This window comes from Monodelphis domestica, chromosome 7, assembly GCF_027887165.1.
Source record: "Monodelphis domestica isolate mMonDom1 chromosome 7, mMonDom1.pri, whole genome shotgun sequence".
Taxonomy (NCBI): domain Eukaryota; kingdom Metazoa; phylum Chordata; class Mammalia; order Didelphimorphia; family Didelphidae; genus Monodelphis; species Monodelphis domestica.
Genome location: NC_077233.1, coordinates 220,055,510 through 220,077,839, shown reverse-complemented (window position 1 = coordinate 220,077,839; position 22,330 = coordinate 220,055,510). Strand labels below are relative to the sequence as shown.

Sequence of the window (22,330 nt, the reverse complement as noted above, 5' to 3'; positions counted from 1 at the left end):
ATGGGAAAATAACAACAGTTAGCTCTCCAGGTTGTTTTGAGGCTCAAATGAGATACTGCGTAATGTATAATGTATAATTACATAAAAGGAAACTATGCATTTACATGTGAAATTATATTACATGTATCATTACAAATTATACGTGTAATTGCATTTTTTGCATAAATGTGTAAACTAGAACTATATACTACACAGCAGGGATACAACAATCAAATGAAAAACACTCCATGATCTTGAGAAGCTCACATTCTGCTGTAATTTAGCGCCTCAGGAGGGAGAATTGCCTTAGAATGACAAATTCTAAGCTGAAAGGGACTCAGTGGTCATCCAGTACAGAAACCAAGTTAAGTTACTCATCCGGAGTCACACACAGTAAGTATCTGAGGCAGGATTCAAACTCAGGTCTTCCTAACTTGAGTCCCTACAATTTATCCACTAGACCACCTAGGTCAGGGCTGTTCAAGTGCCCTCAAACACCAGGCCTGAGGCTAGGCTTTGGCAAAGTGGTGAATTAAGTGTGTATTTGGCACCCCTTGACTCCTGGTAGGGGCAGCTAGGTGGTGGAGCGGATGGAAGGCCAGGTCTGGAGTCAGAAAAACCTTCCTGATTTCAAAAATGGCCCTAGACACTAGCTGTGTCCTCGTCACTTGACCCTGTTTGCCTCAGTTTCCTTATCTGTCAGATGACCTGGAGAAAGAAATGGCCAACCACTCCAGCATCTTTGCCAAGAAAACCCCAAATGGGGTCCCAAAGAGTCCAATGGCACGGAAAGCCTGAGGAACAACTCTTAGAATGAGAATTTTCCCCTTGTTTTCAGCCCTGAATTCCCAAGCTGTACTCTCTCCCTCCTAGGGAACAAAATCATCTGATAAGTGCGGTTACACTTCCCTGTCAGGAACTTCATGTGACCTTATTCCCAGTATTTGCCTTTTTCCAAGATGATCTCAGGGAGAGGGCAATGCTTAAGCCAAAAGGAATGGATTATGGCAGGGCTGCTGGGGATGCTTAAATCATCACAGTGCCAAGCCCAGCAGACCAGAGCTGCAGGAAGGAAGGAATGAGTTAATGAGTTGGACACTCTCAAGACCTTCCTCCAGCCCCAGCTCTTTGCCATAAAGGCACGTCCCCATCTTCCCTGAGTCAGTCTAACCCCAGCAGCAGGAACCACTTCCCCAGATCATCCGGTCAGAGAGTCGGGGCTAAAAGCGTCCTCTGAAGTCCAGTCTAACACTCTCACTTTACAGGTAAGATAACTGGGATCCAGAGAGTTTTATTTAATTTCTCAACTGCACACAGTTAGTATCTGGGAGGATTCAAACCCAGGTCCTTCCTGAGTTGAAGTCCAGCACTGTGCAACTGTAGGAGTCTTCTTCTTTTTTTTAAACCCTTACCTTCCATCTGAGAAGCAATACTATGTATTGTTCCCAAGGTAGAAGAGTCCTAAGGGCTAGGCAATGGGGGTTAAGTGACCTGCCCAGGGTCATACAGCTAGGCAGTATCTGAGGCCAGATTTGAATCTAGGACCTCTTGTCTTTGGGCCTGGCTCTCAATCTACTAAACCACCCAGGTGGCCCCTGACTCTTGGATTCTGAGGGCAGATCAAAGCATGCTATCTTCCACTTTCTTTTCCTCATGAACTTTTTAAGATGTGTTTTATATCATGAGAAATATGCAAATATGTCTTGATAACCTTTATTGGTCTATTTGCTGCCTTGGGCAGGGAAGAAAATATGAATTCCAAGATGTCAGAAAGCAATTGTTAAAAATGGTTGCTACATGCAACTGAAACGATAAAGTTAAATTAAAAATTAAAAATAAAAAAAGGAAGAAGTCCAGCACTGTCTACTGCACTGGTGAGTTCTGCAGAGAGACACAGCCAGATCTGTTCTTTCTGAAGGCATGGGTTGCGGCAGATCAAATGGGATGGAGGAATTCCCTCACCTCTTGCTAACATTTTTTAGTTAAGTGAAATCTGGCTACAAATGAACATCAGAGGCAGCCTTGATCTCAGCACAAATCAGAGAGTAACTGGAAAGACAGTCGAGTCAGAAGTTCATTGGGGTAGGAAGCAGCCGCTAAGGAGAACATGGGACCATTGATTTGGGGATGGAAGGGCTCAGAGATCACGTAGTCCAACCCCTCCATTTTATAGATGAGGAAACTGAGCCCCAGAGAGGTTGAGTCACTTATTCAGGTTTGCACAGAGTTGATATTTTTAGGAGGTGGAGTTGGGAGAGATGTAACACAAGGACAATATCAGGCATTGTTTCCAGGTAAATCAAGCCCAATTGTGCCTAATGGTTATATAAGAGTTTACTTATTTTTATTACATACTTATTCATATATTATATATACAGAAATAGGTCTTGATCAATGACACATGTAAAACCCAGTGGAATTGCTCATTGGCTATGGGGGGAGGTGGGAAGAGGAGAGGAAAAGAATATGAATCCTGTAACCATCGAAAAACATTCTAGGGGGCACTGGGTGCCTCAGTGGATTGAGAGCCAGGCCTAGAGATGGGAGGTCCTGGGTTCAAATGTGACCTCAGACACTTCCCAGCTGTGTGACCCTGGGCAAGTCACTTAACCCCCATTGCCTAGCCCTGACCACTCTTCTGCCTTGGAACAATACACAGTATTGATTCCAAGATGGAAGGTAAGAGTTAAAAAAAAAAAACATTCCAAATTAATTAAATAAATAAAGAATTTTTTCAAATATGTTATATATTATAATATACTTAGTTTACTTTTTTCTTTAAAGCACTACCAGTTTTTCTCTGGTTAAGTGGTAGGTAAAAAGTATTGGACTCCAAATCAGGAAGATGCATCCAAATCCTGTTTCTGACATTTACCAGGGCATGTCCTTTCATTTCTTTGGTCCTCATTTTCTTCATCCGTAAAATGGGAATAATAATAACATTCACCTCTCCAGGTTGTTGTAATGAGGAAACGATATGTAAAGCATGCTGTAATCTTTAAACTGCTGTGTAAATCAGGTTTTCACAGGAATCTATGAACTTAAAAAATTTGGTAATTTTATATATATTTAAATATAAAATATATTAAAAAATTTAAAAATACATATTTTTTTAAAGCCTTGCCTTTTGCCTTAGAATTCGTCCTAAAGGTGGCAGCTAGGCTCAGTATTTAGAGAGCCAGGCCTGGAGATGGGAGGTGCTGGGTTCAAATCTGGCCTCAAAAATTTCCTGTGTAACCTTGAACAAGTCACTTAACCTCCAATGCCTAGCTGTTTTTCCCTCTGCTACTTTGTTCTTTTTTAAAACTCTTCTTTTCTGTCTCAGCTAACAATTCTAAGACAAAAAAGCAATACATAGTATAAATTCTAACATGGAAGGTAAGGGTATAAAAAAAAATAGAATACAGATTAAGTATAGGTTCCAAGGCAGGAAGACTAGGCAATGGGGGTTCAGTGACTTGCCCAGGGGCACCCGGCTAGGAAGTGTCTGAGGTTGCCTTTGAACCCATCTCCAGGTGTGCTCTCTCTCTCCATTGAGCCACCCAGCTGCCCCAGTAATTATGTTTCAATAGGATTGGTTTTTGTACCTCCAGGTATATATGTATACATTTAAAAATTTTATTCTGGGAAGGGGTCTATTGACATTAGGAGTCTGCCAGTGAAATCCATGACACAAAAAAAGTTAAGGACCTCTGACATATGGAAATAAGTTTTGAGTAATACGATGTATAAACCAGTAGAATTGCTTGTTAGCTCTGGGAGGGGGGAGGGAAGAGGAGAGGCAGACAACTAGAATCATGGAACCATGGAAGAATCTTTAAAAATTAAAAATTAAAAAAGATCCTCGGACATAACTGTTATTGTTAACACTAATTATAATAATAATAATTATTATTATTAATAATAATCCATCCTTTCCCATTTAAAATAAAATAATCAAATGAAATGAAAATAAACAAAATGTCAAAAAAGACCCTGTTATGGGCTACCTGGCCTGGCACTCTCCACCTTGCCTGCCCCCACAATGGAGGGGTCGTCCAAGCCTGGCCTCAGGGGAGGACTGATCCATCTGCTTTATCCCTAGAGCAGCTCCAGTCACAGGAAAATGAAATTCTTCCTTGAACCCTCAGCTCCAGCTCAGGGAGTATTCTTTTCCCCTGAGAATGCCATTCCCCTCTCCCAAGGGATCTGACCCCAAATGGGGGAGAATTCTCTACCCATCAGCCCTGGGGCGCAGGGAGTCGGGAGGCCCCAGGGGGAGCGGCATTTCTCCTTTCTCCTTCTCAGGTCCAACTTCCCAGGGTGGTAACGGCAGCCACGAGAAAAGTGGGTGCGGTGCCAAGAGCCATTCACAATGAACAAAGCAGGCCCGGGTTGGGAAAGTGAGAGGCCTGGAACATGGCGCCCCTGGGGAGGGGGCAGGTGAGAGGGTGGCCATTCAGAGAGCACCACCCGAAAGCATGAAATCCTAGACCCTCCCTCGAACAAGGGCCATTTCCCCCAGGCAGGCTGTCTGGGAACTTTCTGAGAATCCTGAGAACAAATGCTGAGAGGAGGCGCCAGGAAGAGCCATTGGTCAGATTTCCCCCAAGCTGGCCTGGGGCTCTCCCAGAGCCCCCTCCTTGGGCACTGACACAAAGAATGGGCCCTGTCTAGTTAGAAAGGCCCTCCAGCTCCCTATCCTGAAGCCAATCCTTCTCAGGAGAAGGTGGCTGATACCCCAAGGCAATTCTTCTGTTTCCTCCTGACCCTAGAACAATTGCCAGTGCCCAAGAGAGATCTCAGAGAGGTGTGTGACAGGGCCCAGCCCCTTCTCAAAGGCCCAGTGATAGCTGCCTGGCCCATTCATGGTTTACATTTCACTGGCTGACCCAGCACCCGATGCCTTTTCACTCTTCCAAAGACTATATTTTATCAACACATCTAAACACACTTTCAACCTCCATACATGGCCAACAAGAAATCATCAAAATGCCCTCTTTGGTGCTTTCCAAAACTGGCTCCCTGCAGCAGTCTTTTCAGGCCTGGTCCCATCTCAACTCCCCCCCACCTCCCTGGTTAATTGCCCAGATAAAAGGACTTAGTCGGAAAGATATTTTTATTTTCTCCACAATTCCTTTAAAAAGCCTCCGGTCTCCTATTGCTCTTAGAGCTAGTTCCAAGCTCTAGACAGCCCCAAAGATTGTGTGCTGTTCTGGGACTTTATTTGGTCACTGAGCATTGAATTAAGTTCAGTTATTTTCATTTATATATATTTATTTATTTCTTATTAAAACCTTAACTTCTGTCTTAGAATTAATATTTAGTATTGGTTCCAAGGCAGAAGAGCAGGAAGGTCTAGGCCATGGGGTTTAAGTGACTTGCCCAGGGTCACCCAGCTAGGAAGTATCTGAGGCCAGTTTTGAACCTAGGACCTCCTGTCTCTAGGCCTGACTCTTAATCCACTGAGTCACCCATCTGTCCCCCAAAATTTTGGTCCCAGGATGGAGCATTTGCAAGGCTGAAATCAGGGTGGGAAGCTTGAGATAGGAGATTAGGAGTATGGAAAGAGAAGTGTGAAGATAGTATTAACTCTTCCCTTGTCTACTTTTAAATTTAATCAATAGAAGTGAATACATCCCTACTTAAATGCCCAAGTGTGGGAGGTATTGGGTGACAATTCAGAAACAACTGATTGCCCTTTGGGCAGTCCTAAGCAAATTTAAAGACTACAATTGGTCCCTATAAAGTGGAGGTAGGAACAGGAAGTGACTCAAAGAAGGGTCTTTAAAAGTGGCTACAACCTCCTGTGGTGGTGGAGGACCTTCTTCTTCAGCATGGACCTGAGACTCTAGCATTTGGAGAGATTGCTCTGGGATATTCTCCCCTTGGACTTCAGATTGGTGAGTGGAAAAAGCTGACCTTCCTTTCCTGACTTAACATCAGAGAGCCCTCCCTCTCAGAGAAGGCCACATGGGTGAAACCTCTGGGCCCTCTGGCTGGGGCTTCTGGAGCCCTGTTGGAGTAGAGCCAGGTGCTGGAGTAAATATTTAGCTTGTTAAGTTAGATAATTTTTCTATCCTCTTTAACATTCTTCTCCTTTCACTCTTTCCCTCTTTTTGTAAATAAACTGTTAAAAAGTCATATTATTGACTTTAGATATATTAATTTTTATAATATCGACAACCACATTCTCTTAGATTTAATTCAACCTTAATTTTAATCCCTATAGAAGAGATGAAGACAAATACCCAAACCACTCTGCAACCTGGCTTTTCTTGTTTTTTTCTTTTTAAACTCTTACTTTTTGTCTTTGTACAAAAGACAAAAGAATTGTTTGTAACAACTCTAAGACAAAAGGGCAAGGTCTCTGTGGGCATGCAGCCACACACCCCCACACCCCTCCCTCCCACCCTAGTTAGGTACTAGAAAGGCAGAGGGACAGGGGAACTGTTCCCCTCTCCCTCTTTAGGTGCTTCATGACATTTTTTCATATACCCCACCCCACCCCTCCACTCAGCAGCCCAATGGGAGCCTCCACTGTTTGGGGTAAGGAGGGTGGGGCACACCCAGCATAGGGGGAGGGGCATGGCACTAGGTCTGGAGGGAAGGGGCAGGGCTTGGCACTCCATCTCTAGAAAGTTCACTATCACTGGATTAGGCAAATGGGCTGAAGGAACTTGCCCAGAGTCTCATAGCTAGGAAGTACCTGAGGCCACATTTGAAACCAAGTCCTCTGGGCTCCAAGCCTGACTACCATCCACTGTCACCTAGCTGCCCAGCTACCTGCATCTTCAAAACCCAAAGGCTGTATCAACAATCATTCCCAATCAATAAGCATTTATTTTTATTTCTTTTAAACCCTTACCTTCTGTCTTGGAGTCAATACTGTGTATTGGCTCCAAGGCAGAAGAACGGTTAGGGCTAGGCAGTAGGGGATTAAGTGACTTGCCCAGGGTCACACAGCTAGGAAGTGTCTGAGGCTAGATTTGAACCTAGGACCTCCCATCTCTAGGCCTGGCTCTCAATCCACTGAGCTACCCAGCTGCCTCTTCAATGAGTATTTATTAAATACTTCCTTATTTAATAAGAGTTCCTTGAGAGCAGGAAGTGGTTTTTGTATTTCTTTTGTATCCTCAATGACTTGGCATAGTGCCTGGCAAATAGTAGGTGTTAAATAAATGCATACTGGGTGGCAGCCAAGTGGCTCTGTGAATGGAGAGCCAGACCTAGAGACTGGAGGTCCCAGTTTCAAATTTGGCCTGAGACATTGCCTAGCTGAGTGACCCTGGGCAAATCACTTAACCCCATTGCCTAGCTCTTAGTGTTCCTCTCTGCTTTGGAACGCATACACAATATTAATTTTTAAAAATCCTTACCTTCTATCTTAGAACCAATACACGATATTCTAAGACAGAAGATAAAGGTTTAAAAAAACAGCAAACTGACTGATAAAAATCTGTTAAACAAAGGCAAAAGCTAATCTCTCCTCTCAAGTAACTCACAGGTCTAATGAGACCATCTTCTACTTCCTTAGTACTAAGCCCTGTCACAGGAAATGTGCAGGCGTATATTAGACAATAACTTCCTGTTGATCAATCAATTTGATTATGATTGGCACCTATCTTTGTCCCCACAGAAAAAAGTGGATCGGTTTCCGTCCTTCCAAGGATTATAGTGTTCGAATTGGGAGGAATTCTGCAGGTTATCTAGTCCAACTCCTCATTTTACAGATAAGGAGACTGAGTCTCATAAACATTAACCTGTCCTAGGTCACTCAGGCCATCAGTAATTAGCCAGAGTAGTACCTGGATCCAGGTACTTGGACTCCAAAATCTAGAATTCTTTCTACTGAATTGAAAGCTTAAGGACTGTAAGTGAGGTTATTTACCTCATTTGAGGACCAGCATTGTCTTGTTCATCAGGGCTATATGCCAAACTTTATTTAGCTCTCCCTCAGTTTAGGACAATGGAAATAGTGCTAGATTTGGAGTCAGAAGACATGGGTTCAAATCCTGATTTTGCCACTATTCCTTGTCCTAGGACCTGTTCCCTCTATAGACAAGAGTCACCAGCACCATTCATTGTGGAACTGGTTTGGAAAACAGTATGGATATAGTTATGGACATCAGGGGTCTCAGCTGAGGAAACAGGAAAGAACTCATCGCTAGCACTGACAGCTTGAAAGCCCCCATGGTGTTCTGGGACAAGAACTGAATCCCTGAACATCCCTGGGCTTGGGAGAAAGAACCTCACACCTCCACGGAGCAGCCCTTGTTTCAAGTTTCGGGGAACCTTGACTACATATTACTAGCAAACCTGTGGCTGTCCTATCTGCTCAGTTTTCCATCTGCTGCACTGTGCCCCTGGCTACCATTGGGGGAAGAAAGGATGAATCAAACCAATGACCAATGTAACTTCTCAATAGCAGGGACTTACTTTCCTCCTTTTACCTGAGGACATCTTTTCTTTAGGTCTTTTTTCCTTACCTTCCCCCATTTTTTTTCTGTCTCCACCTCTCCTACAGTCTTCCTTGCTGCCTATTTGTCTCTCTCAAGATTTGTCTCTCCAAACAACTCTTCCCTTCTTTCTGTCTTCAGGTCTCCTGCAAAAAGGACATTCCTCAATCCACTCCCCTTTGCTCCTAAAAGCCACAGTGGTCCTGCTCTGGGAACCTATGGCCAATTTTCAAGAAGGTGGCAGCCCCAGGATGTATCCCCACCTATTAAAGATGTTGCTCTTGGTGTGGATGACAGGAAGCAGGAGAGGTGCCTTTCTGATGTGTCCAAAGGGAGGGAAGTCAAAGGGTTTGGGGAAATGTCCTTGTAAATGGAGTGGGAATGAAGGGGCCAGTTCCCCAGCTTGGCTTGGGGCTCAGTGACAAAAAACTGGTACTGAGATGGAGTTGGCCCATCAGAATCATGGGATCCTGATGTTTCACAGCTCTGCTTTGGGGAAAGACAAGCTCTCAAGCCTCCTCCCTGCCCCGCAGCCCCCACCCTCTTCAAACACCTAGGGAGTCCTGGGAGCCAAGATTCAGAGGACAGCTGTGAGCCAGGCACCCAGACCCACCCAGTTATCTCAAAAGTAATCCCCTTTCCTAGCTCCTCTCTCTGCTGGTAACTCACCTTACTGGCCACAGCCTGATTGCTTCTTGCAGCTCCTTGAGGGTTCAATGCGGGACCCTATGGTCCTGCAGAAAGGGTGCAGGGGAGGGGAATGCTCACCATTCAACCAGCCTCCATCTGAAGCCCCAGCTTCCCACTCGAGGTACCCTGGAACCCTGACTTGCCTTCACAGGAAGCCTTAGTGCCCTCCCAGTGGTTTCTGCTCCCTACAAGCCTCCCAATAGTGCATCTGCTTTTCCCCCCGGAGACCAAGCTCCTCCCAGCCTTGGACCTACCACGTTTTCAGGTACATCCAACTCCTCCCTGCCTGGCCCGAAGTCCCTCCCTTCCTCTTCCCTACTCCCTCACTTCCCAGCTCCTGTCCTGAGGTCTGTGGCAGCCTAGGCACCTGGGTTCTGTCACTGCATTCTTTCCTCTGGATAGCTCTCCTCCCTTCTCAAACTGATTGAAATCCACTTGTCCTTAAGCTTGTCAGTGATTCCTAAAGGGGGAGGGGGATTCTTTCTCTATTTACCGGCTAACAAACATGCCCTGTGCTCTCCAGTTTGGGCAGGATTCTCCCCTTTGCTGCCAGGGGCCTTTGTTAGTTCAAGTCTTGTCTCCTGGAGCCTTTTTCTTTCCTTATGCTACTTTCCCTTCCCTCCTCCTGCTCTTCTCTACTTCTTTCCCATTCTACAGCTTCACATTTCTCCTTTCCTTGGAGGACACTAATAATAATAGCTCATGGGGCAGCTAGGTGGCTCAGTTTTTCCTAGAGGTGTGACCCTGGGCAAGTCACTTGACCCCAATTGCCTACCCCTTACTACCCTTCTGCCTTGGAGCTGATACTTGGTATTGATTCTAAGGTGGCAGGTAAGGGTTTTTAAAAAGTAATAGTTCAGATTTATTTAGTACTTACTATAGGCCAGGCACTAGGATAAGCACTTCACAATTATCTGACTTGACTATCACAACCAAGGGAGGTAGATGATATTTTTGTTTTCTAGATGGGGTGCCTGAGGCAGGTAGAAAGTTTGCCCAGGGTCACTGAGGTAAGAAGTGTCTGAGGCTGGATTTGAATTCAGGTCTTCCTGATTTCAGGTCTAGTGCTCCTGAGCCATCTAGCTATTTTCACTTTTACCCAGCACCTTCAGAGCCAAATAAAGAAAAATAGTATACCTGGGCTTCTGCTATTATTCACTGTAGTAATTCAAAAGGGCACATAGTTCAAATTCACTCATTTCCATCAGTCTTGCTACCATTAAATAGCAAAATCCTCATTAAAAAGTTAAATGATTATGCTGCTTTCTGCAAAGTTCTTACCTCTCCAAACCACTGCATGCCCTCTACCTTTTCACAATCTCTCTGGAATTTATGAATCCTTATTTTAGACTGAAACTATCCTTCATCCACACACAGACAGAGTTTGTCCTCTATTTTTCTTACTGTGATGCCAAACTATAAAACGAAGATGACAGAAAACCTTTCTGTAGTCATCTTTCCACATCATTCAGTTTTTTTTTTATTTCATTCCCATCGATCCAGTCCATCATTCTAGTCACTTATCTGGTCACTGTTCTCCTGATTTCCAATTTCACTGTGAAGTTCCAAATAACAAAAGCCAACACACTCTTGGCCTACCTCCATGTGTTTTCTATCTTATTCCATGGGTTATTTGTTATGATTTGTTCTGGTGTTCCTAAGGTTCCCAGATAAGATGCTTGAAAGCCCATCACAGGCTACAAATGAAAATTTGGTTTTCTTTGTTTACAAGTAGAGTCCCCAGACCACTGAAAGTCAGTCCCTGAACCCTTATTCCCAAAGTCCAATTTTTTTTTTTTTAAGTGAATCAGGGGACACCAAGGTGGCTAAGTAGATTGAGAGCCAGGCCTAGAGACAGGAGGTCCTAGGTTCAAATCTGGCCTCAGCCACTTCCTAGCTGTGTGACCCTGGGCAAGTCACTTAACCCCCATTGCCTAGCCCTTACCACTCTTCTGTCTTGGAACCAATACAAAGGATTGATTCTAAGTTGGAAAGTGAGGGTTGATTCTATGATGAATGGTACTGGTTCCAAGGCAGAAGAGAGGTAAAGGGATAGGCAGTGGGGATTAAGTGACTTGCCTAGGGTCACACAGCTAGGGAGTGTCTGAGGCCACATTTGAACCCAGGACATCCCTCTTTAGGCCTGGCTCTCAATCCACTGAGCCACCAAGCAAGGGTTAAAAAAATAAAGAGGTGAATCTGAGCAGCTGGGTCTGCCTAATAGGAGTTCTGGTTAGCAGTTCAGCATAAAATAGGAGTTGACAAATCACACCCTGTTTGTCCAAGGGCACTGCCTAGAAAAAGTCAACCTGAATCTAGCAGCAGTGCTATAGGGGACAGAAAATTAGCCAGTGCTCATTATTTACCCTTGGCCATAAACCTGCTAAAAGTTGTAATTACAGTTTGATCACTGGATAAGCGCCATATGCAGGCTTTCCTGTTAAAGGAATAACGATCTCTAAAAAGCAGACAGCTCCTTCCTGTGGAACCCGCCAGGTTTATGGATCTCTTTATTGGTGCATGTAGCTCACCTTCTGAATTATAGCAGCTGTGAGCCGAGCACTGATGGAAATCAGGGGCCAAGTGCTTTTTGCACACCAGTCACATGCCCTGATTTATAAGGCAGAGTAAAGCAATGAGGCATTGGCTTAACAGACTAAGGCATTTAGTAGCGGATTTGATTTTTGTTTTTAATAGTGACTGTCCAGCTCTGGGTGGCTTATAGATAAACATGGCTTATGCCAGGTACTCGGGATATCCCAGTTTCAGGTCTACATCTATGATAAGGGTCAGAATCATGGGGGTACATCTATCTTTCAAGAGCTCTTGTGTAATGACCGTTTCCTTGATTCACGATTACAGCTTAAAAATCTAAAAAGGACAAAAGGCTTAAGAGCCTTGTCTAGGTATCAAATAAGAGCCCAGAAAATCAAAGACAGCAAACTCTGCCTAATCCCTTTCTCTCTGACACACTGTGTTTTAGGCCCTTCATCTGTTACACAGTAATCAGGGTACAATGGTGAAAAGCAAAAAAACTGTAAATAAATCAAACTCCAGAAATCATAGATTGATATGCTGAGAGAGATAATCAGTTTTACTTAGTTCCCATCTGCTACAAATTTGCCACTTTTTTTCCTTTGGTCTGCACCAATGGTTTAAAATGTCTATCTCTATCACATGAGACAGTTTACAAAAAAGGCAATCCCAGGACAATCTTAGAAGCCTGAAATCTGAAGAGAATATTATTCCTGAGTATTGCTTTGTGACCTTATAAAGGAATGGAGGTCAGATAATTCTATCTAGAATTGTTAAAAAGATTATTGATGTTTTTTGTTTATCACTTTTGTTTATAAATATATTACTCCCTACTTCCTCAGTGAACCCTGCCCTTGAAGCAAAAATTTTAAGGAAAAAAAGCAGTTCAGCAAGCCCAACACATCCAGTGCAGCTGGCAGTATATATAGAATCCCACACCCATAGTTCTCTGTCTTGGCAATGAAAGGATTTTCCCAATTCTCTGAAGCCAAGCTCCTCACCAATATATTTCAAGGAATATAGTCTTAAGTTTTATTTCCTATGAACAGAAGACAATAGTTTGAAGTCAGTCTATTTCTTCCCCATTCATGAGAAGCATGGATTTTAACTAAAAAGCAAGTTGCTATCACTCATATCCTAACACTGCCTACTTTTTTATAAAAGGCTTTTCAATTTGCATGAAGGCCCAATTTACTGGTTTTTAATTTCTTGCTCTTGGGAACAACCATTCTACATCACTACTTTTTTTCTACCAATAAAGGCTTTGAGAGTCCTAGATTACTGTAAGGTTTAGTGTTCAATGGGATTAAAGGACAATAGAGGGGCAGCTAAATTGCTTAGTGGATAGAAAGTGCATGAAGACAGGAGATTCTGGGTTCAAATTTGACCTGATTCTTCCTAGCTAGGTGATTCTGGTTAAGTCACTTAACTCCAATTGCTTAGCCCTACTACTCTTCTGACTTGAAATCAATACTTGGTATCAATTCCAAGACAGAAGGTAAGGGTGGGGGAGGAAAAAAGCACAATGGAACATTAGACATAGTCTGGACCAGTGGAAAAGGTGATGGCTCTGAATTTTATAAGACTTGGCTTCAAATCCTACCTCTGACACTCCCTGTGAGACCTTGGGCAAGTTACTTCATTTCAATGGGCTTTAGTTTTCTTATCTGTAAAATGAGGGATGCTAGATCAATTGGCCTTTGAGCTTCCTTTTGGATTTATATAAGCATTCCAACATCTTGGCATGGTGGCAGCTATTGTCCGGTTTGGCAGTGAGTTTTCCCTTGATACTATACTGAGAGAAGCTGAGTAGCTAGTTCAGGTTCAGGCATTTTAGCTGAGCCCTCTTAGAGTTTAGGCTGATTCCTTTCTCCTTTACCTTCCAACACTATCCTCTTAAAAGCCACTAATTTGAACTCCCCCTGGCACAGGCCAAGCGGGAAAAATCCTACACCTTTTCCCTCTCCCTTCTCCTTAATTTCTTTCCTCTATATTAATTAAGATCACCACAAATTTCCAGCTGACTTTGGTATTTTATTTGGGATATCCCCTGGTGATCAAAATTAATTTAGTTTAGGTCACAACCCTAAAATTACCCTTATAGATCCTTATGCATGGAATTACCATTCTTAGTTAGAACATTTAATACTGAAGTTTCTATTTTATTTTAAAAAATAATATCTTATTTACCTCCAGTTACATGTAAAAACAAATCTTAACATTCATTTAAACATTTGAGTTCCTTGGGGGCAGCTGGGTGGTTCAGTGGATTGAGAGCCAGACCTAGAGACAGGAGGTCCTAGGTTTAAATCTGGCCTCAGATACTTCCCAGCTGTGTGACTATGGACAAGTCACTTGACCCCCACTGCCTAGTCCTTACCACTCTTCTGCCTTGGAACCAATACACAGCATTGATTCCAAGATGGACGGTATGGGCTTAAAAAAAAATTATAAATAAATAAATAAAAATAAAAATTTTGAGTTCCAAAATTTCTCCCTCCCTCCCACCTTCTGTCTCTCCCTCTCCCCCTCCCCAAGATGGTAAGCAATCTGATAAATTCTATTGTTTAAACCATTTTTCCATTAATATTGGATTTTCAGTAGTATTTTGAAGGCCCCTAAAAAGAAACCTAGGGAAAAAAATGGCATCTAAAAAGTATAATTTTTGTGTAATGACAAGACTCAGTCTCAGTATTTATTTTAACAATGTCACATTGAAAATTTTAATTGAACAATGTCACATACCTATTTTTCCTTCTCAAACAAGTTTTCATACATTAGGATACTTTCAATTACATTCATAGTTAAGGAATGTAAGAGCCAGAAGGGGCTTGTGTAATTGAAATTTTTACTATATTAGAAAAGAAAAGGTGGTAAAGTAAAATGAGCACTGACTTCTACTTGGCTTAGTTTTCTCTTTGCAAATTCCTCCTTCAACTAATACTATTCTGAGAATATAGGGAATCCCATTCAGCTTGATGATGCATGTAATTCTGTGGACATCAACGGAAAACTGTATACAAATTTCCAAAGAAGTAGGCCCTCCTCCCACCCCACTCTATTAGTATCAAAACCAAACTGAGTTTGTCCTGAGATGTGAAAATAGTTCTCTCTGAGTTGCATGGGCTATAAGCCATAAGAAAATGAAAGATTCCTTCAGAAGAAGGGTTATGAGTTCTTGATTCAAGAGCTTTCCCCTGGAGAATCCAGCTGGCAGATAGAGCCTTGTTTTACCACACCTGGCAGCTCCGAATCACTTCCTTCAGGGCTCTTACCCCTTCCACACTTTTGTCCTTCAAGGCCAAAGCAAGGAGAATAGGCCTGTTTCCTGCTTCTTGGGACACGAACGTCACCAGGTTCTTTGCAAAGACATGGATAAGGGGCTGGAGAGGCAAAGGAAGGAGAAAAATCATGCAGAGAGTCACTTTACTGGTAAGAAATTGTGCCTTTCTTCTTACTATCTTCATTAAGCATCCTTTATTTAGAAACAGAGACAGGTTTCCTGGACCACTATTAAATTACCATACATTAAGTCCAATGTGACCGTGATTCAGCAATGATGAACATACACTTAAGATAACCAGGCACAAACAAACTGATAAAGCAGCATTATTAAGTATATTTTCCTTGTGCCTTCCAATCCCCAATGCTTATCTTTAGTCTGGGAAGGGTAAGGAAAAGGCAAGTCTGCACAGGGGGATCTCCATTAAATCTCTCTAATTATCTTTCCAGACTGGAAGAAGCTGGGCTATTCATTCCTAAGTCACAATACTAGGAAAGGTTCAGAATAAGAGAAAGAAAAGACATACATTATAGAGCCAATATATTTCCTCTTCTGTCAAACAGAAGACCAAATGAGTGACAAAAGCATTTACTGAGAACTCAGGGGACATTTCCATACAAAGAAGATACTTGGAAATAATAAACACATGTCATCATGGTAGTGATGCATAAATATATCAGACATTCAGCAGCCCTAAAGTCATCTTAAAATCTACTAAGTGATTTCTGTAGCATCTCTGAGATCCCCTACTGACTACTTTACCTCATCTTGCCCAAGGAGCACTCTGGTACTGATTGCAGGCTTGCAGATATCATTGGCTACCACACTAGGCTCCAGAGAGACCAGGGTACCCATTTTTCCATACTGGGTCACCACCACAAGGATGTGACTGCTGAAAGCTGTGCAGACCACCTGTGTTGGGACACCACAAACCACTTCAACCTTCTGTTTCGAGGTCACAATTGGTCTGGCTTCCATGGTTGAGTCTTTTAAGTGACAGCTAAAATAAATTAAGGAAAGGAATACATCAAAACATAAGCACTGTGGTCTAACATAATGCAAGTGCATACCCATAAGAGCTGAAAAATGAACATTATTTGGTAATGACAATGAAGTACATACACAGAAGGGAAGAGACACAAATAGGCCCATTTAAAAGCTGACACACTGGAAACAGGGAACTTTTCACCCTGTAAACTTTTTTTTAAAGGACCATTTTAATTGGGTATATGTATGTACACAGGCACACAACAGGAAAGCAAAATATAGAAAGATGATTTGCATCACCAGAAGATGCTGGCAGCAGAAGTGGCTTGGGACATATTTAACTTCCCCTTCAGAGACCTGTATGTTCACATCCCTCGGCAAATTCACCTGAAGAAATTTATTACTTTTGTGGTTTCCTACTGATCTTAATTGTCCTCATTTCAATCTGGGGAGGCTTTTAGTCATTTAAGGGCTATTTGTTTTGAATGAAAGCACCCTAGATACTCCTGCTTAACAGCCAGGGCATAAATAAAACCTGTTTTTTTACCCCAGGACTGAGGCTACAGTTTACTGACTAAATTTTTCAAATTTCATTTTTTTTTTCAAAGCAGTGGGACCAGCATTTAAAAACCCCCAACACCTACTGAGCTATCTAACCCAGAAGTCAATTAATAAATAATAAATAAATAGCAGTTATTAAGTGTCTTCAATGTGCCAGACACTGCTAAAGGTGTGCTTTGGGGGGGGGGGAGCCATAAACCCCATCGCCTATAATAAAAAGAGGAAACCTGGGTGAGGATGGGATGTAGGGAGTGGTTGTACTCAAACATAGGGGATGTACAAAAGGATGAAAAGGTTTGAAGATCAAGAAGAGAAAAAAGGAGGCAGACCCAAGGGCACAGAAGAGGGAAGGAAGGGGCATTTGGGCACAGAAGAAAGGGTGTACAGAGGCCAAGGAGTGGGAAAGAAGGCAAGAAGGCACAGAGGAGAGAAAGTGGGCATGTAGTTCTGGAGGGGAAAAAGGAAGGGCTAGAGGAGGGGGCACAGAAGAAGGGAGGGCTAAAGGGAGGAAAAGGGAGAATGGGGATAGTGGGGGGGGACATAGAGAAGGGGGGCACAGGGTTGCTTGGAGAGAAAGGGGGCATACTGGCACAGGGATATACAGAAGAGAAGGGGTGTTTGTGGATTGGAGGGAGAAAAGGGATGGAGGAGGGAACATACAAAGTATGGGGCACAAAGCCTGTAGATTGGGAAAGCGGCTTGTGGGCACAGAGAAGGGAGGAGGACACCCTGGCAAGCACAGAGGTGGGGGCTCAGTGCACAGAAGGGTAAAGTGGGCAGGGAGGGCAGGGGCAGAGAGGACGGAAGAGGGCACATAAGCAGAGAAGCGAGCAGGGATCCCAGGGCTGGGAGCACGTGGGCCCAGCCGGGTTGAGACCCCGCGGGCCCGGAAGGGGGAGGACCCACGCAGGTCGGGGAAAGCCCCGGGGAGAGGCGGGGAAGCGGTCCCCCTCTGACAGTACGCAGGGCCACCGGACACAGCCTGCCTGGGTAGGGAGACAAGAGATTCCTAAGAGGCCGCCCAGCTCGGGGCCCTGGCGGGACGCAGCGCTACGCGAGGCCGGGGCTTCAGGGCCCGTAGCCCCGGCTCCTCCTCCTGCTCCCCCGCCCCGCCCCGCCCCCGCCCCCGCCCCCGCAGCGCCGGACGGGCCCAGCCTAGATTTTTAGGCCCCAGCTCTGGCCCTGTTTCAGCCCACTGCCAGGCTCAGGCTGGCAAGCGGCGCCGCTGCCCCGGTTAGGAGCCCAGGTGTGTATGGGTGTTTTGGGGGGGCAGAGGGGGAGCGCAGTGAGAAGGGCCAGACCCGCGGCCGTCCCCGCCTTACCTCTCCATAGCGCGCCCACGTGCGGAGCGAAGCGGAGCGCCTGCCGAGATTCCTGAGCACACGCCGGGGACGCAGTGCCGCCTGGGACCAGTTGGGGGCGGAAGAGCACAATCCCCAAGCCCCAGACTGTTGAGAGCCTTGGTACCTACCTAGCCTTCATCCCTAGGGATGGAGAGGGATGCTCCAGGCAAGTTTATGTGCTACCTTTGCATTGGAAGCTGTGAACCTCTTCCGCTGCATGGACCTCTTTTGGCAGTCTGATTAAGGTGGAACAATGAATTGTACAGCTAGGCCTGAAGTCAGGTAAACCCGAGTTCAAATCCAGTCTCCGACCCTTACTAGCCAAGTGACCCTGGGCAAGTCAGTTCACTTTTGTTTGCCTCAATTTCATAATTTGTAAAATGGGGATAATAAGAGCACCTACCTCCTAGGGTAGTTGTGTGAGTCACAAATGAGATCTTTATAAAGCTCCTAGCATGTTAGCTATTATTAGATGAATAAGTAAAAAGATGTAGGATGTCCAAGGAAACCGATTATTTTGAAATACAGTTGTCAGAATTAAAAACAAACCACATTCAGGGACCCCAGGTTAAGAATCTCCTCTTGCCCATCAATAAAATACAAACTCCTGGACCCTTGACCATTCTGCTTTTTGAAATTCTATCCCTGAAGCATTATTCCCTAAGACACATTCAATGAAAGTGTGTAAGATAGAGATTAAAGAGTGATTTTTGACTATTTAATAGTTCTGTGTTTTTTCCTAGTCAACACAATCAATACATAATATTGATTTCTAAGGTGGAAATTGGGCTTAAAAAAAAGTAATAGTAATGGGGCAACTAGGTGGTAAAGTAGACAGAATGTCAGGCCTGGAGTCAGGAAGACTTATTTTCCTGAATTCAAATCTGATCACAGACACATCCCAGCTGTGTGACCCTGGGCAAGTCATATTGCCCTGTTTGCCTCAATTTCCTCATTGGTCAAATGAGTGGGAACAAGAAATGACAAACTACTCCAGCATCTTTGCCAAGAAAACTCCACTATGTAGTCACAAAGAGTGAGACATGACTAAAATGACTGAATAATAACAAAGAAAGTGGTAACGGTATAGTGGGAAGAAGCTGGTCCCCCAATCAATTGCTTTTTCTCCTGTCACCCAGCCCAGATAGTGAAATTATAGAGACCGATAACAAAGAGATGAGATGTTCTTGTCTCTGCCTGGTTACCCCTTTTTCTCACTAGTCAAAGATTGCCTAGGCCATGTTCCCAGAGGCCCTGGTCAACTTGGAATCTAGAAACCCCAAGTTTGCCCTTTTGTCCCATGAGAATTCGCCCAGGGGTAGATCTTAGACTCTGGAGTTTCAGACTAATAATAGAACTTAAAGTACTTGGTGGTCCCAGTTAGGTGGGGCTAGCCTATCTAATCAAATGTTAAGTACCCTTTTTAGTAGTTTCTCCCATTTCATCAAAGTCCTCTCCCAGGTACCCCAGCCCTAGGCTGGATCTTCCCTTTTGTATCCATTGTAAAGCATCAGCCTCTCCCTGATAATCCTGTCTAGTACTTTTCATTTCCTTTTAGCCATTGTAAAGTTTCCCTGTCCCTCAGTTTCCCAAAAGGTATATAAGTTCCCCAAATTCTATTGTCCTTCAGAGCCATCATCTAGCAAGGTGATATTCCCAGGGATACTTTCCCAGAGTCCCAGGGTTTAGGCCCTGTGAAGTTCTTAACACTAGGCTCTGTGTAGTCTATCTCTTTCCTGATTAAAAACTTGGTTTTTCTGACTACTTAATAGTTCTGTGTTTTTTTAAGTTAACACCCTTAAAAAGCAAACCTACCATCTCTACTTTACAGTTAAGGAAGAAAGCAGTTTCATGGAGTGTGATCCTCTACCTCTACCAGAGGTCCATGAGGGGTAGAAAGGAATTTCTTTTTCTTCTCCCTGTATCATTCACAATGAGTTACTCACCCAGTAGGAGACAGCATACCCAGGAGTGTCAGAGAGTGTAGAGAGCTTCAAGGAGTGTAACCCCTGGTAGCAAAAAATCTAACCATAGATTCAAAGGAAAATTAGTCCTTGCATTTGTGACTTTAGCTGCCAAAGGGAACAGTCTCCTTGGGTGCTTAGCTGAGCAACCTACCCAATAGACACTGCCCCTATTAGGAAGCAGCATAAACACACAAAGAAAGGGAAATGACTGCCAAAGAAAAAGTATATAACTTAACTTGGCTTGGCCATATCTGTTCCCTACATGTGTGCTTCTGTACCAGTGTATTTAAAGTTTGTGCCCTTTCTTTCCAATGATTCTGTATAAATTGATGGGAGAGTGTGCCCCAGATTTATGGGGAAATTGTAGCTCCTGTGCTTATTCTGAATTTGGAAGATAACCTGGGGTTATTATGCCCTCTTACCATAAGACTTTGCTTTGTGCTAACTGTGTCTATTATTAAAAGCAAACACACCAGTAGGGGCTCATAGATTCTGTTCTCAGAGCACAGATCCACAGTATTGTGAATCCCTGGGGACCTAACTTACAAACCTCTCTGTCTCTGTCTCTGTCTCTCTTTCTGTCTCTCCCTCCCTCTCCCTCTTCCTATCCCTTTTTTCTCCCTCTCTCTTCCTCTCCCTCTCTCTCCCTCTTTCCCTTTCTCTCTCTCCTCTCTCTCTCTTTCTCTTTCTCTCTCTCTTCCTCCCTCTCTCTCTCTCCTCTCCCTCTCTCTTCTTCTCTCTCTGTCTCTCACTTCCTCTTCCTCTTCCTATCCCTTTTCTCTCCCTCTCTTCCTCTCTCCCTCTCTCTCTCTTCCTTTCTCCCTCTCTCCCCCCCACCCCCCTTTCCTTCCCCTTACCTTCTTAGAATCAATACTAAATATTGGTTCCAAGACAGAAGAGCAGTAAGGGCTAGACAATGGGGGTCAAGTGACTTGTCCAGTATCACACAGCTAAGAAGTATCAGATTTGAATGTAGAACCTCCCATCTCTAGGCCTGACTTTCAATACACTGAGGTACTTAGTTGCCCTTCTTTCTTTTCTTTCTTTCTTTTTTTTTGATGCTGACTGTGGTCCATTGGTGCTTAAATAGCTTTCTTTCTGGATGCTCACTAGAACTCTTTCCTTAATAATCTAATCGATAACAAATCTGTATATTAAAAATGCAAATCTCAAAGCATTCATGAAAATTGAACAAATAGACCATACTAGAATGAAAGTATTATAGCATACCACCTCACATCTATCAGAATGGCTGACCAAGAATGAAAACGATAAATGTTGAAGGGGATGTGGGGAAATTGAGACATTAATGTACCATTGGTGGAACTGTAAACTGAAACAGCCTTTCTGGGGAGCAAAACCATGCATACCTTTTGACTCAGCAATACCATGACTGAGTCTATATCTCAAGGAAAACAGAGATAAGCGAAAAGGACCTACTTGTTCAAAAATATTTTAGCAACTATTTTTGTAGTGGCAAAGAACTGGAAACTGAGGGGGTCCCCCATCCATTGGGGAATGACTGAACAAGCTATGGTGAATGATTGTAATGGAAAACTATTGCTCCATAAGAAATGGTGAACAGAATAAGTTCAGAAAAACCTGTAAAGACCTACATGAAATGAAACAAAGTGAAGGAAGCAGAACCAGGAGAACAGTGAAGAAATATTGTATGATAATTGTGAATCTTAAAACTGCTCAGACTATACCTTAGAAGATTTGTTTAAGCTATTCCCCATTTAAACAATGGAGGTACTTGATCAGGAATGTATTGGGAACTTTAAAATTACTCCACCCTGCTCAGACAGTACCTTAGGGGAAGATAAAGTTGTAAACTCCTGACTGAACAATGAAAAAGTCCCTAACTCATAGTAAAGCTAGAACCTTAAGCCAGGTCTATTTTTAGATCTAATACAAAAGGGTGCTAAGTACCTATAAAGGTTAAATTAATCACTAAAAGGTCAAGCAACTTATAAAAGGCAAGCTTAACAAAAGAGGTGTGAAGTTTTAGTCTACCCAGAGAAGGTGATAAAAAAAGATGTGAACTAAGAATGGTCAGTCCTGGGGAAAATCTCTACTGTGATTGGTAGATGTGAAAATTTAGGGGAGGTGACACAAGAGAAAATTTTCTTTAAAAGGAAGGAGCTCGAGGTGGAATTTTTTAGTTGGAGTTTGGAGTTAGTAGGAGGAGCTGGGTCTCTGAAACTCAGTTCAGGAGTTGAGGATTTCAGTGAAAGACTGGAGTTTTGTTTAGGATGATCTTGTGGTGAGTGATTAAATACTGACTGGTCTCTCTTAAGGCTCACACCTAGGCCAAATGGCCTATTCATACTATTTTCTTCATACTATTTTTCTCTTATTCTCTCTCTCTTCCTTTCCTTAATTCCTTCATTTGTATAAATTAAAATCTCCATAAAACCCAGCTGACTTGGGTATTTTCATATTTGGGAATTTTTCCCATGGCGACCACTTATTTTTTATTTAAATCATGACACTAAAAATTATCTTTACAGTTTTGTCAATTCACAGTCTTGAAACCCACATTTT

General features: G+C 43.3%; 2 protein-coding genes across 2 annotated transcripts in view; both read right to left on the bottom strand.

Moving 5' to 3' along the window:
* The window catches only part of TMEM184A (transmembrane protein 184A), a 61,395-nt gene extending 52,060 nt beyond the window's left edge, over positions 1-9,335 (bottom strand). The window contains exon 1 of the mRNA XM_056806493.1: positions 9,087-9,335. The gene's annotated coding sequence lies outside the window, so the exon portion shown is untranslated. The remainder of the gene's footprint in view (positions 1-9,086) is intronic.
* Positions 9,336-14,336: 5,001 nt separating this feature from the next.
* On the bottom strand, positions 14,337-17,985 carry PSMG3 (proteasome assembly chaperone 3). Its single transcript, XM_001367623.4, has 3 exons — positions 17,796-17,985; positions 15,688-15,925; positions 14,337-15,025 (listed from the first exon to the last, which is right to left on the bottom strand). Exons 1-3 carry the CDS (start codon positions 17,801-17,803, stop codon positions 14,873-14,875), a joined length of 399 nt encoding a protein of 132 aa, XP_001367660.2. The 5' UTR covers positions 17,804-17,985; the 3' UTR covers positions 14,337-14,872.
* Between the last annotated feature and the right edge of the window lie 4,345 nt (positions 17,986-22,330).